Consider the following 16,391-nt stretch of genomic DNA (forward strand, 5'->3'; position numbering starts at 1 on the left):
ACTATGTCTGTGCCGAACATGATGCCAAGACCAAATCTTATCCTTCTGCACACAAACCATATCTCTTCTTTTCCTGCATAATCAGGCACCTATTCAAAAGTCTCATAAATGCTACTATTGAATCTGCCTCAACCTCCACTCCCAGCAGCATGTTCCAGGCATTCACCACTCTCTGTGTAAAAATATTGCCCCACACATCTCCCTAAAACTTTCCCCCTCAGGCTTTAAAGCAATGCCCTCAAGTATTTGTTTTTTTTTCCCATCCTGGAATAAGGTATAAGGTCCTGACTGTCTACCCTATCTATGCTTCTCATAATTTGATATACTTCCATCAGGTCTCCCTGCAACCTCCTGTATTCCAGATAAAACAATCCAAGTGTCTCCCTGTAGCTAATATCCCCTAATCCAAGTGTCATTCTGGTAAATGAGGCCTCCAAAGTCCCATAAAGCTGCACCATAACTTCCTGACTCTTACTCAATGCCCCGTCTAATGAAGGGAAGTATACTATATGCCATCTTATCTACATCTAGTTGTGTTGCCACTTCAAGGAATTGTGGAGTTGGACCTCAAGATCCAACTGTACATCAATGCTGTTACGGGACACGTTACATCAATTGCATATTTTCCCCTTACATTCGACCTCCCAACGTTTAACACCTCCCACTTGCTTGGATTAAACTCCATTTGCTATTTCTCTGCCCATTTTGTAGCTGATTCATATCCCTATTCATATTCATATTGTATACTTTGACAGCCTGCCTCATAGTCCGCAACTCCAGCCTTCTTGGTGTGATCTGAAATCCCACCAACCAGCTATCTACGTTAATGTTTAAGTAATTTATACAATAGATAAGTATTTGAAAGTTCAAGGAACTGAGGATTAACGGGAACTGGTACAGAAGAGTTGAGGCCCAGAGGATATATTGAACAGTAGGGTGGGTTTGAGGCTCCGCATGGCCAACTTCATTTACCTTTTTGGTTTGGTTCCAGTCCCCATTGTTGAGATCGCCTGTCCAGGTAGATGAGACAGGATGCCAATGTGAGTTAAGTGAGCTCCAGTGAATTACCTCCTGCATGAAGCCGCAAACCACAGGAAAGAGAACTGCGGTCCCAGTAGTAGCAAATAATAAGTTGGTAATTAATCTCCAACTAAATCTGACACAAATTACTCTTCACTGAAATCTAATGACTTTATATGAAAGGTAATGAGAGTTAAATTGGTGAAATCCCTTGTGATTAATCTATTAGCTTTACTTTTGAATGCTGTCAGCTTGCAGAGTCCTTGAACTCTCTATCCTTCCCTATGAAGAAAGTCAGCCAGAGTTGCTGTGCCCTACACATTGGGTCTGGCTCAGCTTGTGGAAGACCCTCCGATTTAGAGTGACCTGTGGATAGTCAGCGTCAAGGTACCCTCTCACTTGTGGAATAGAATCTGGCATCAAACATCAGAGACATCAGCGGCCGTGTCAGGTCGGCTCTTGATCATGACAATAAACTCAACTCAGGGGTCAAGAGTGTTTTATTGGCACCTGTCCCGAAACGGAACAGTGACATTCTTACTTGCAGCAGCACAACAGATGTGTAAACATGTAGTGTGCAGGAAGAAACTGCAGATGCTGATTTACACCGAAGACAGACGCAAAAAGTTGGCGTAACTCAGCGGGTCAGGCAGCATCTCCGGAGAAAAGGAATAGTTGACGTTTCGGGTCGATTGCTGTGTAATTTCGGTTGCTGGGACCATTAAAACCTTATAACAGCAACTTTCATTCCCACAGTGTTGGAGGTTCAGAAATGTCTCAACAGGCAAAGATTGTCACCAAGGCACATACGCAGAGGTTTGGGCATGAGCTGAGTTTGAATTGACGGTGGGGTGTGAAGGAAGAGATTTGGAATTCCGATGCCCTGGGATGTTAGGTGCAGACAAAGTCAGCAACCAGAGATTGACCACTTGCCCCCTGAGCTCAGGAGAGGACGGACAGCTACTTATAAAGTAGTGGCTGCAGTCAGACTCTTGGTTTAACCTTGGCCCATTTCACAAACTGATCCGAACACTGAGGGAGGTTTTTTGTTCTTCATTCTTTTGGGATGTAGCGATTTATTCACCCTTGAAATGTGGCATACTGGGCCATTTCTGTGGATATTTAAGCACCATCCAAATGGGATATATGTGGGGTCACATACATAGGCAGATCCCCTCTTTTGAAGAACATTCATAAACCATTTGGGTCTTTGCAACACTCCAGTAATTTTCACATAAAATTGTACTTTGTAATTTTAGATGAACAACTGAATTAAAATTCCATAGCTGCCCGTGGTGGGATTTGAACTTGGGTCTCCGAAGTCTTTCTTCCTGATCTCCGGTTTTATTCATCTAGTAACTTACCCGGCTGGCCACCACCATTGAAATGGGAGGATGTTCCAAATATGCACGGAAATAATGAGTCACGCAATCATTTTGCTCTTGCCTGTGTGTTCTTGCAGATATAAGCATGGCCGGGGATCCCAAACCATATCGACCCAAGGCAGGACAGAAGCGACCCATCAGTGCTTTGTATGGGTGAGTACAACATGGAATATAAATGCTGTCATGTACCCTGCTCCATGGTGCGTCAGCACAGTCTTGGTTTGATCCGGATGCAATCTTTCATCATCAGAATAAGGTGTCTTGTGGTCAATGCAGCAAATCTTGATTCCTGGCTATTAGCAAAACAAATTGATTTATGATTACTGTGGCAACCAATCAGTTGGTGGTGGGGGGAGGAAAAGTGTTTTAAGCAAACAAAGAGAAATATGAAAAATGACTTCCGTTCTCCAGCTCTGTGCCGTAGGAAGATAATTTATGAACTGCAATTAGTTTCTAAATTGCTTTCTCTGGTGGAGTACACTCCATGTGCAGCCAGCACATGAAAGCATTCATTTAAAAGAGAAAGGATCAGCATGTTTCTCTTTATCTATATTTACCACCTTCCCACTTAAAGCAGGGACCTGCAGTTCTGAAAGCCTCTCTCTGCTTGAATGGTACTGAGGCTTGTTTATTATCGTCTTGTAATCTTTGTATTAGAAAGGAAAATTACAATTGACAAAATAACAGCGTCATGCTGCTTGCATTTTGATTCCAACTTTTATATTCCATTTCAAACTGTTACTTGTCAGGTTGCAAGGGACCGGGAAGTTTTGCTTTATTTCCAAGCAGGAAACCCTCAGTTGAGGGTCCTCAGTTATGTGGAGGAAGTGAAGAAGCTGAGACAGGCCAACCTATGGTTCAGCAGTGATTTAACAGAGCTGTTGAAATACTGGAATGTTTTGAGAGGTGACGACAGACCTGAATTTGTACTTTACTTTCCATGCCCTTTTCTGAAATATGTTTCTTTGTGGAAAATCCCATAAATTGTTGGGTGATTTTGACAAGTTTATCTGTTTTTTTTAAATATGGTTGATTCAGGGATCATATTGCACAGGATTGGGGACATTATTTCTGGTTGTTCTTCAAAGTAGAGCTATGAGATCTGTTAATTCGGGCGGTGTGGTGGCTTAGCGGTAGATCTATTGCCCTACAGCGCCAGAGACCCGGGTTCGATCCTGACTACGTGTGGTGTTTGTACTGAGTTTGTATTTTCTCCCCGTGACCTGCGTGGGTTTTCTCTGAAATCTTTGGTGTCCACCCACATACAATTTTGTAGGTTAATTGGCTTGGTATCTATATTAAAAGTCTCATCTTGACCACTTCCTACCTGCGCTGTATATTGATTTTAGAAAAAACGCTACCATATATCAGCATGATTTTTGGCCATCTTACTCACAGTCCTCCACTGAACAGGCCCTGAGGATTTTTCCCATCAATGAAAAATAAATAAGTTATGGGCGTTTAAAAAAACCTCTCGCCTGTCAATCACCGCGATGAAGGTAACACCCCTTCCAGGGGGTGGGGGGGGGAGGGGGGCAGGACTATAAAACCCCGGATTTCTGAACATGACTCATCAGTCACTCTGCAAGATCGCGAGGGAGAGGCCACGACTCACTCTAGGCTGTGAATCAACTGAACTGTGAGTATGCAATGTACTTGCAATAAATGATTTGTTAGCCCTTAATGAAAATGAAATGAGTTGTTTGGCCTGCCATGTGCTTGAAACTGTAATGGAAATGAATGGAAAATGCAATGAGCGGTTTGGCTTGGCCTGCCCTGTGCTTGAAACTGCAATGGCAATGGAAATGCAATGAAAATGCAATGAGCTGTTTGGCTTGGCCTGCCCTGTGCTTGAAACTGCAATGGCAATGGAAAAGAAATGAAAATGCAATGAGCTGTTCGGCCTGCCCAGTGCTTGAAACTGTGATGGAAATGGAAATGAAATGAAAATGCAATGAGCTGTTTGGCCTGCCCTGTGCTTGAAATTGAAATGGAAATGAAATGAAATGAGTTGTTTGGCCTGCCTAAAACCACTAATTTCGGCCCACAAGACTCCTATTAGTCGAGAAACCAGTCCCCTTTGCCCAAAATGCTCATATTAGCCCAGGAGGAGCATTTTGGCTCAAAAGGCCTGTCCCAGGACAGGGAAAGTAAAAAAAAAAAAGTGCCTTTCACTGAGATTTCAATCAGATTTTTTTAGCCTCTTTGGCCCATCAGGCCTGTACTAGCCCAGGAAGTCCCTTAGGCCCATCAGTAAGTATTCCCCTGCAAGTATTAAACCTCACCCCAGTATTTTTCTCCCTCCCTTCATTGGCTTCCTGTGAGATCCAGGCCAGGATAGACTTTCCTCCTTAATTGCTGTGATCTGCAGAAAAAGATGAAAAATATCTAAAATTGATTCTCCACCCTCTCCCCCTTCTCTCTCACAGAGTCTCTCACCTGTTTTGGGTAGAATTTCTGGCAGTTTCTGAGCTGCCAGCCCACCAGGTCTGAATGACTGAGCTGCCAACCCACCAGGCCTGAGTGACTGAGCTGCCAGCCCACCAGGCCTGAGTGACTGAGCTGCCAGTCCACCATGCCTGAGTGACTGAGCTGCCAGCCCACCAGGCCTGAGTGACTGAGCTACCAGGTCTGAGTGACTGAGCTGCCAGCCCACCAGGCATCAGGGCCAATCCAGCACACCTTTGCGGATCACTGGGATGTCTAGGCTTATATTGCTGAAGATGATTTTGAGCAGTAATGTACCTTGGACATGACCCTCTAACCTTTGTGACGACAGGAACTTCAGAGACAACACTCTTAGTGTGTGCAGCATCTTTACAAGTGTAAACACTTGTTTGTGATTGACTTGAACTGCAGTAAATATTCAGGAGCAGTATGATATTTCAGTCTTGTTTGTGTTTAGAGAAATATTTTGGAGGAAGGTTCTGTCTGAGGTCTGACAGTTAATGTGCTTGTGGAATGAAGTGAGAAAGAGCAGGGAGCATTTTTTTGAAAGGTACGTTGGATAGAAGCATAATGCATTCACTTGAGATTTTCCAATAAGTAAAATCGATGACGGTGACACTGACATTCATAGAATGGTACAGAGCTCTTGTGCACTTTGTCTGTGCTGAGTATGATGCCAATTTAAACTAATACCATTTCAAATGTCTCTTAAACTTTGCTATCATTACTGCTTCTGCCATCTCCTCTGACTGTTGCAAACACTACCACTCTCTGTGTAAAGAAATCATGCCTCATAAATCCCCTTTAACCTTTCTCCTGCTCAGCTTAAAGCTACTTGATATTTCCACCTTGGGAAAAAGACTCTGAGTATCTACCATGTATGTGCCTCTCTTAATAGTATATACTTCTTATATACACCCCTCATCATCTGATGCTCCAGAGAAAACAACCCCAATTTTTCTCAACCTCTCCTTGTAGCTAACACCCTCAAATCCGCACAACGTCTTTTATTCAAAAACTCGATATCCTTCCAGTAAGGTGGGCAATGGGCACTGCACTCCAAATGCAGCCTATCCAGTGTCATACAGTTTCAACAAGACTTCCCAACTTTTATACTCAATGCTCTGACAAACGAATGGAAGCAATTGCCCATAATTTCACTCTTACCATTCAATGGTTATTTTGTAGACATTTTGTATTACCATGATATAAAACATGATATACTCCTTCAACTTATTGTCCCCTAACATGCCCATCATCTCCCCTTGACCGCCGGGGGGGGGGGGGGGGGGGGGGGGGGGGGGGGGGGGGGGGGGGAACAATGGAGGACCCGGCATGGGGGGACCATCGTGAGGGAGGGAGAAGAACAAATGGATGGTGGGGAGTGAGGGAGGGAGAACAATAGACAATGGGGAACCATTGTGGGGGGGGGGGGGGGGGGGGGGGGGTGAGAGAACAAAGGAGGAGCCGGCATACTTTGCAACTTTGTCAGCCCCATAGGTGGCCACTATTTGTATACCTTGGGCATGCAAGAAAAGAATTTCACTGTGCCTTGTCACATGTGACAATAAAGTATTCCATTCCATTCCTTCATTTTGTAATTAATTCACACTGTGGCAAAATACAGTGGCTGCTCTACCTTGGCAAGAAGGATCTCAGCCATTGGCTGCATTTCCCTTGGCTTGCAGTTTTCGAACAGGATGGGACAAAGATGGATCCGACAATGAGATGGCATTTCAGTCTATTTTTGGACTTTTCTCTTGCTGCTCATCAGAAATGTGCACTCTGTCTTCGAGCATTATTGCCAGGAGGACAAAGGGTCATGGCCACCTCATGTGTCATTGGCCTGCAATGCTGAAACTCCCATGAAGTGCCTGATCCACTGCATCCCATCTGAAACGATGGAAACACTCAGCAGGTCAGGCAGCATCTGCAGAGAGAGTGAGAGACAGAGCTGACTTTTTAAGTTGATGACCCTGTGTCAAATTAGAACCCATGTATCCAATTTCACCCACCCACCCCAATATTTTGCTGAACTCTATTATATGAAGGTGGTCTACATCAGATTGAAGTCAAGTATTAGGATTGACTCCTCACTGAAGCCTGCGATAGCTATGGCTGGACACTGCGGTGCTGCGGTTAGCATTGCTGTGTGGCATTAAGGATGGGAATGTCAGCCACGATTGCAGGTTCTGTTGGATATCCAATGATTCTGATTGATGTGAGTGTGTGGCAAAGCCTGGTGAGGACAGGAGAGGACTTGTTGATGACTGTTGGGACCTAAGAGCGAAGAAGGTCGTTGTGAGCAACTAACAAGAGCATGGGGGACCGTCAAGAGCGAGGGGACCATCGACCGGGGGGGGGGGGCTGCCGAGAACTAAGGGGGACCTGACAGTAGCCATGTTACAAAATTTTGAGATTAAAAAAATCAAGTCTGCAATTTATCCCATCAGATAAAGCATAACAATAAGTTTAATTTGACACCTAATTCACTTTCATATCTCAAGTATTAAAAAAGTTATGACCATTTTCATACTCGGAAATTAGCATCTTGTTCCCTATTGATTTTCAATGGGCATTACAAAAAAGCTGTGATCTTGGATAGTCAAAAGCACATTTCTTAAGGAAAGATTAACATTTTTAAATAGCCTAAGTGTCCAAAGATTATTCACAAATAATTCACAATATAACATGATTTTTATATCTAATTTACATTAATTTATAGGCCAAATGGAAGGAATTTAGTGTTCAATTGCTGTAAATAAATGCCCATTTAAATCGGTTTTTCTAGTGGGTTTCTGTGAACGCGCAGGTTTAGAATGTTGACAGCGCGCTAGATTAGTGCCCTCAAATGCCGAGAAAAATACTGCGGGATATAAAAAGCCCAAAATGAGCTATTCGTTATAGATAATTATAATTATAGGGTTATATACATGCCCCATTTAATGTAAAAATAAGGTACATACCTTTAATTGTTTGCTTTATAAAACCCTGGGGCTGCAAAAGCTTGCGAACTGAACGAGAGCTTTTAAATTTATTATATCTACTATTCGAGGCCTATAAAACTAATAATAGCTTTTGGGACCGGGTCTTGCAGCGATTCTCCGTTAATGATTTACTAGGCTGAACATCTGCGATTGGAACAGCCTAGTAAAAATCGGGTTTTAAACCCGCCCCCTCCAAACAGCGCCAAAATCACACACAAGGGGTGGGGCAGATGCTCAGCCACGATTCAGGTAGGTTTTGTAACATACCTACTGACAGGGGGGCGCGGGTCACCTGCTGCCACGTGCGGTGACAGGCAGAGGATAGGACTGTTGGGTGAACATTTGTAACTTTGGCGGCACAAGAAATATGGTGACTCTTGTGTATTGCCTCAGTGGGGTCTGCTGTGTGATGTTACTGGGTTGTATGCAAAACAAAGCCTTTCACTGCCCATAGGTACACGTGGCAACAAAATATCATTGAAGTATCATTATCGTTGCCCCCTCAACCTCATGCCATCACCCACTGAGAAGGTTCACATACAGAGATTGATTATTTGGGAGTTGGGAAAATATAGTCCGGGAACATTTATAATTCAGCCCTCAGAGGTACTTACATTTGTCTGATCCTTGCCTCTTGTGTGCCTTTGGCTGGTGAGCCATCAGCTCTCTGCCCAGAACACTACGTAACCTTGCCCGTGTCCCCTCCATTTCTCCTCCTTCTTTCAACTTACAGGTTTGCCCTGCTCAACTCGTATCACCTTATTTGGCCTTGCGTTGATCTTTCTTTTCCCCGATAGCCATCCTGTGACGTGGTTTTGGGTAACCTGAATATCTTCAAGCTGCTGTATAGATGGGATTTGTTAGTTGTGCTGCATTGGTTACGTGGCCTTGTTTGAGGAAACACTGATGATCAACCACAATGTAATCAGAATCTTGTGCTGGTTGTGTGTTGCTAGGAATATCAAAATCAAACTATTCTGGGGAGAAATCTGTCCAATTTGACCACCTCCTTTATTAGTCCCTGAAATGTGGTAGGAGTTGAGAAACACCCCCACTCTTTCCTTCTGTTTTTCTCACTCTCCCTCTTCACTCTCTTTACTCTCTGTTTTCTCTCTCCCTTTTCCTATTTTCACTTTAGCTTTTTCTCTCTCGCTCTCAGATGACTGATCTGTTCAATTATCACTTGCCAGTGTGGCCAGGGTGGTTTTTATTAATACTAATGAGTCATATTTGCATTTTGCTTGTCCTTCAACACCTTTTGGAGAAATGTAACTGCATGAGCCATATGGCACACACATGGTCTCTGTATCCATCCCATATGCCAAATAGCTGTGGACTGTTGCCTGTATCTGGAAACTTATGTCTTCAGCTGTTGTGCTGGTTTCTCTCCAGCGACTGGCATCCGATTTGCAGCAGGCTTCAGAGGCACTTAAGGCAATTGACATAAAGACATAACTGAACTGTGGAGCACACAGATGTATCGAAAACTGCATTAGATGCATGTACATTGCTAGCTATTAATCGATGTGAATTTTAGAAAGGATGGATCTGTGCAGGTCTAAACTAGAAGAGGCATCATGCAAGACCAAATCCGTCATCACTGATGTTATTCTCCGTATTTGTTTTAGTTTAGTTTTACAGATACAGCATGGAACCAGACCCTTCACCCCACTGACGACCATCATGGCGACCATCGTTCACCCATTCACACTAGATCTCCATTATTCCACTTTTGCTTCTACCCCCAACACGTGATGCTCAATTTTACATTGGCCAATTAACCTACAAACTCACACATCTTTGGGATGTGGGAGGAAACCCACACAGTCACAGGGAGAATGTGCAAACTCCTCACAGGCAGCACCCGAGGTCAAGGTGAAACCCACATCTCTTGTATTGTGAGGCAGCAGCTACTCTACCACCCTAACTGTCAGTAAATTATACTTTGCCGTTTCTAAGACCAAATTTTCTTCTTATTTGTTTATTCAATAACGTTAAATGTTCTCCTCCGAGCCTCCAAGGATTCCTGGTGACAGATCCACAAATACCAGGCAGACCCATCTGCCCGTCTCTCTGCACAGTCCAAACCAATATTTTGCAAGTTGGCATCAGCATTGTCTGTTGTGGCTGGGCATTATAGTGACATAACATTTGGCCTCCAATCATCCTTGGCACCAACACTCTCCCTGTTGATACACCTAGAGCTCGCAATGTCACGCCTTCTCACATCAGTTGGCAACTTTACAAACTCTCATCTACCTTAACCTGCGATTCTTGCACTTTTACCCATCTCCCATTGATCTAAATAATTATTTGTTCAATGAATCAAATTACAAATCGCCCACTATATATTCTTACTCAAATATTCGCAGCATTGTATTGCCAAATAACCTGAGAATTCAGGCCAATTCCAGGAAGTCTGGAAAGATGGAAACTCACTTGAGGACAACACAGTTGAGCTCAATTGCCTTTGAACCACTGATTCCACACGTCACTTGGAGGCTCTGGTGGTGAAAGACAAGAGATTCAGACAGCAAATTTAGTACCACAACCCACTTGTCCCAACCAAACGTCAGCTCATCTGGGAAGAGGTAGGAGTCATCTGTAGCTCACCCCAGACCCTTGAGCTCAATTATTGTATTGTATTGTATTGTATTCAAATTTATTGTCATTGTCTCAATTAGAGACAACGAAATGAATTTCCCTTTACAGTCAGTATCATAAAAATAAATAAATAATAAATATTAAAACATATTAAAAAAATAAAATAGAATTTAAAAAAAAGCACAAACACAGAAAGTCCACGACACAACACAACACAGTGGCACCAAGGTGAGGAAGGCACCATTGTCCAGCCAGCCTCCCCTCCGATCTTCCCAGATGTTCATCCATGGTCGGGGCCTTCCGAGCACCCGCAGTCGCCGCCCCGGGTGGCCCGATGTTCAGGCCCTCACGCCGGGCCAGTGGAACGCTGACTCCGACGCCGATCCCCGACGGTGAACATCCTCCTCCTCAGCGGCCCGGACCTCCCGCAGCCGGAGTCCGCAGCTCCCGAGTCCGCAGGTCGAGCCGGGCAGAGTCGCAGGACCCCGCGCCATGCATGAAGACACAAGACACTGCCGATGGAGGAATCTGGAGCTAAAGACCTACAGCTGGAAGAACTCAGTGGGTCTCACTGCATCAGAGGAGGCAAGATGGGTGGTCAATAACCTGCATCCCCACTGTGGACCCAAAATTGTTAACCGTCCCACTGCCTCCAGAGATGCTGCTTGACTTGCTGAGTTCCTTCAGTAGTTTGTTTTCTTTAAAAAAAAAACTCAAACTGGGCTCTCTCATTCAAACTTCTGTAGGCTTGGAATTACAAAGCACAATGAAATATTTGAAAATCTCTCATCCATTGATTTTTATTTTTTTGTAATCTTTTTGAAAACCAATTTCTGTGTCTTTAATCCCAGGACTGCACTGGGTTTGAATTCATTAAATTTCTCACAAGTTTGATAGAAAGGGATAGTGCTCTTTTCTGATAATGTTTTACAAATCTCTTGTGGCTTTATTGTAGGGATTGGTATTCCCACATCAGACCATTCTCCGTCTCCCTCGCTTGCTGTAGCTCTGTTCTTATCAGCATGTTGAAGGAATGTGTTTACTCCTGGGGACTCGTAACTTCAGTTATTCTCTTAATATCAGTGAAAGCAGAGCTAATCAAAATCCTTCAGGGTGTTCAAAATGAAACGCAATTTCATTTTGGCTGCCTGGAGGTTAGCGGGGAGAGAAAGAAAGTAAACTAGATATGGAGCCGGTGGAAATTGAGAATAATTCTGTCCATGCCGAAAATATTGTGCGAGAAATCGTTGTGTTGCCTGGGGCCTGTAGCAAGAAGGGAAGGTCAGGGAGGAGAAGGATTCACTTTTGAGGAATGAGATCGTTATCACTTAATTATCAGCACCTGTGCAGATGTCGCTGCTCACCTGAATGATTAAAACCTTGTTCAAAGACGGCAAGGGATGCGTGTTGCTTCACTGTGGGCTTGCACGCTGCGGTTCGACATTTTCCTGGAGATTTCAGCACAAGACCTCTCGTCTCCCCTGCCACCCACCATTCAGTCGAGAGGTCCCCCAATGCCGATGCTAGTAAATGAAAAGAAGGCGTAAAATATGTTTTTTTTTACTATGCTTTTGTTTTTTCCGAAGCAGATCAAGAGATTAATGTTTAATTGCTAGAAGCTTTGGATCCGTCAGATTGCATTTACTTACGACATAGAAGGATACCATTCAGCCCATCCAGTCTATGTATAATTTCAATTTTTCCCACTTATTTCCATGTTCTCTCCCTCCCTCTCCCTCTCCCTCTCCCTCTGCTTCTCTCCCTCTGCCTCCCCCTCTCTCTCCCCCTCTCTCCCCCCCCTCTCTCTCTCCCCTCGCTCCCCCTCCCTCTCCCTCCCCCTCCCTCCCTCCCCTCCTCTCCCTCTTTCCGTCCCTCCCCCACCCTAGTTCTCCGACACGTTTCATTGTCCTCCTGATTAATTTTACTATTTGTCGGCTTGTACTCGCTAGAATTTAGAAGATTGAGGGGGGATCTTATAGAAACTTACAAAATTCTTAAGGGGTTGGACAGGCTAGATGTAGGAAGATTGTTCCCGATGTTGGGGAAGTCCAGAACAAGGGGTCGCAGTTTAAGGATAAAGGGGAAATCTTCTAGGACCAAGATGAGAAAAACATTTTTCACAATGGTAAATCTCTGGAATTCTCTGCCACAGAATGTAATTCATTGGCTATATTTAAGAGGGAGTTAGATGTGGCCCTTGTGGCTAAAGGGATCAGGGGGTATGGAGAGAAGGCAGGTACTGTTGGATAATCAGCCATGATCATATTGAATGGCGGTGCAGGCTCGAAGATCAGAATGGCCTACTCCTGCACCTATTTTCTATGTTTCTGTTTCTATGTTGATCTGTCATTTTCACACCTTACAATCTCTCTGTACCTTTCCATATCTCCAGTTTCCCTCTCCCCCAACTCTGTCTGCAGAAGGGGTCTCAACCCGAAACGTCACCCATTCCTTTTCTCTGGAGATGCTGCCTGCCTCGCTGAGTTACTCCAGCATTTTGTGTCTGTCCCCATGTGATTCTTCTGGCAGGAGTGACCTGAATAATAATATAAAATCCCGGTACTCCATGCAACCTATAACTGACAAATAAGCACATCCCCTGCACCACAAGACCCCACCAATTCATCAATGATCCATCAAGCTCTCTGCCAAAACCTGACACTTTATTTTTCAAGTTGCATTGAGGAAGGGCGGTGTAGGCAGCAAAAAACTAGGCTTTTGGCTGGCTTCCTATTGTTAAATCAAAAAGGGTGACACATTGATGCAGCTAGTAGAACCACTCCCTCAGAGACCTGGGTTCAATCCTCACCACAGATGTTGCTTGTGTGGAGCTTGCATATCGTCCCTGTGTCTGTCTAGATTTCATCCGGGTGCGGTTTCGTCTCGCATCCTAAAGACATGTGGGTTGGTAAGTTAATCAGCCACTGTTTTTGGTAGAAACAGGGAGAGTTGATGAGAATATGGGTTGAATTAATAAATGGAATGAATGTAGGATTGGTGTAAATGGGTGATTGATAGTAGGTGCAGGCTCAATGGGCAGGTGCCTGTTTGCTGCACTGTATATCTCAGTGATGCTTTCAGAAACAGCCCAGTCAGCTCCTCAGATCTATACCACCATACACCAAAATCATGGCAAATCCACCACTTGCCCATGTACATCCATGTACCTCATGACTCTTGTTGTTTAAATGTGCAGCAGTCTCTGCCTTCAGTGATACTGCCACCACAACTCTCCGAGGCTGGGAATTACAAGCAATCACATCCCTTTTGAGAGAATGACTCCCTCCTCATTTTGAATGAAATCAACCCTTTATTCTGCAAATATACCCTATATTTCAAGATACCTCCATGAGAAGAAAGGTCCAAAGAGTTTATAGATCTTCAGTGGAGATCTAGAAGTCTAATTCATTGCAGATGCTCAATTCCCCTACATTGCCATTACCACATTCAAAGCATATGCTGTGTATAGAATATTGGAAAACCATCAAGAGTTGTATGGGCATTCACGTTCAACCACATCAGATGTTCTGCAAAGGTGACAAAAACGCAGCCTCATTTTTTCTTTTACTACCCCTTGAAGTATTTTATTTTGAAATTTTCTACAGAGATAAATGCAGGAAGAAATGATTTATTCTTCATTGATTGAGTTATTGTCTTGCTTGTCTTCATGGTAGAGGCAGTAAATCTACAACTTGTGGAGAGATACAAAATGCTGCCTTCAGCACTGAGCGACCAAAAAAAACCTATTAAGGCTCTAATCGACCCGTCCCTTGATGATACTGACACACAAAATAGGGTCCGCCAGTATTTCAATGGCAGGAGACCTGGCAGATATATTTATCAATGATGTTGGGTCGTGCTGAAGCATTTTGTTGCTTTAGCTTAGCTAGGCTCGTTTCACAGCTTCCTTTGTCAAAAAAATGAAAATGCAACACACTGCTCAGCTTCTTCACAGAGCTCGTACACCATTTAACACGATTGGCTTGAGGCTACAGATGTGGAACCTGGAAAGAGCCACTGTCATCAGGAAATTTTGGCTTGCCAAGCAGAAGTTGTTCAAAAGGCCACTCAAGTGAACATTAAGTGAACATTGAACCTCTCAAGATTTAATGGGGTGGGCTTGCATCCTGAGTTGCATTGTACACCGATTCCTTAAGCAACAGTACTTGCAATGAGTGCATGGAGTTTGGTGCTTTTCTCCGTTCTTGGGGTACAAGAACACAAGAAAATAGAAGCAGGGCTAGGCACTTTGCACCTCCAACCTGCCCTGGCATTCAACATAACCATGGGCGATCTACCCATGGCCTCACCTCCTCTGTGCCAGTTTCTCATAGCCTTTAATCCTCCAATCTTTCAGAAAAATCATCCACCTCTAATTTATATACTTCTACTGATCGAACCTCACAATTCCATGGGATAAAGAATTCTAGAGATTCTCCATCCTCTGCAAGAAAATAAATTCAAGCTACCTCGGTTATAAATGACAGGCCTCTTGTCTTACAACCATATCCCTCATTCAATATGCTCCTACTAGTGAAAATATCTCCACCTCTACCCTGTCGTGCCCCTTTATCATCTTGTGCCTCAATAAGACCACCTCTCATTCTTGTGACCTCCAAAGAATACAGACCCGCCAGTCTATTTAACTTCACTTGATATGATATTCCTCTTGAGCGAGGAATTAGCCTGGTTGATCTCCTGTGGACTGCCTTCAATACTATTAGATTATTTCTTACATAAGGGAACCTTATGCCCCTGTCCCACTTAGGAAACCTGAATGGAAACCTCTGGAGACTTTGCGCCCCACCCAACGTTTCCGTTCGATTTCCGGAGGTTCCTGGAGGTTTGTGTCAGTCTCCCTACCTGCTTCCACTACCTGCAACCTCCTGCAACCACCTGCAACCTCCGGGAACCGCACGGAAACCTTGGGTGGGGCACAAAGTCTCCAGAGGTTTCCGTTCAGGTTTCCTAAGTGGGACAGGGGCATTACAGCATTACAACTCAAATCTTTTTGCAATAGATCCCATTGAGCCATTTATGTGCTTGCTGCAACTGTCTGCTAAAATTTTGTTTTTCATGCACAAGGACATCTAGATCCCTCTGTATTCATTCATTTTCAGTCTCTTTCCATTTAAGCGATAGTCTGCCAAATCTCTCAACCCTGTCATGTAGGGCCCACAGATCTCTCAATACAGAGGAGTCATGTTCAGCACAGCAAGCAAACGCCAGGGATGACTGCAGGGTAGGGGTGTGTTGGAGAGAGAGTGGTATTGCTAGTGGGCAGCTAATTTTTGCCCCTTGTAGTAGCACCTTGAAAAAGCATGGTGTTGCTCATTATTATATCTAGTAGCTCAATCCGTGGCTCCTTAAGTTATTTGATTGCAAGCATGCTTCTTATTTTATTACAGAAAAGGAATCATTTTATCTTCAAAGTGCTTCTAATTTGTTCTGGGTTGTTCCTTCATATTAAGAATTCCTCTGCTGAAAAAGATCAGAGTCTCTGTCCCTTTTATCATTTTAAACTCAAGGGAAAATGAGCCCTGCCTTTGCAAGCTGCCTTCTTTATTCAGCGCATTAAGCCCCAGTATCTCCCTGGTGAATCTGTCCTGTCCTCATCAGGCTAATGTGGACTTCCTGGGGAATTGGACCCAGACCTGAATGTGCTATAAATGAGATATAAAAAAGACCTCAGTGTGACTTTAATATAATTTCCTTCCATCTGTGCCCCAGTTGCTTTAGATAACCAAATCAAACAGAAAACAGAAAATACTGGGCAGGTCAGGCGGCATCTGCGGAGAGTGAAGCAATCACCATTCCAGGCGGAAGACCTTCCATCAGAACAGAGAAAGAACAGCGTAGCCTAGGTGCTTGTTTTTCCTTGTTTCACTCCCTTTCTCAGTTCAATCACAGGATCACAGACCTAAAACAACGACTCTTTCGCCATAGA

General features: G+C 44.0%; 1 protein-coding gene across 3 annotated transcripts in view; it reads left to right on the forward strand.

Annotated features, from left to right (window-relative positions):
• The window catches only part of LOC129705222 (RNA-binding Raly-like protein), a 546,381-nt gene that overhangs the window by 362,485 nt on the left and 167,505 nt on the right, over positions 1 to 16,391 (forward strand). For all 3 annotated transcript variants that reach the window (XM_055648693.1, XM_055648694.1, XM_055648695.1), the window contains exon 4: positions 2,483 to 2,558. In XM_055648693.1, the coding sequence (XP_055504668.1) occupies positions 2,483 to 2,558 (76 nt within the window). The remainder of the gene's footprint in view (positions 1 to 2,482; positions 2,559 to 16,391) is intronic.

This window comes from Leucoraja erinacea, chromosome 17 (assembly GCF_028641065.1).
Source record: "Leucoraja erinacea ecotype New England chromosome 17, Leri_hhj_1, whole genome shotgun sequence".
NCBI lineage: Eukaryota > Metazoa > Chordata > Chondrichthyes > Rajiformes > Rajidae > Leucoraja > Leucoraja erinaceus.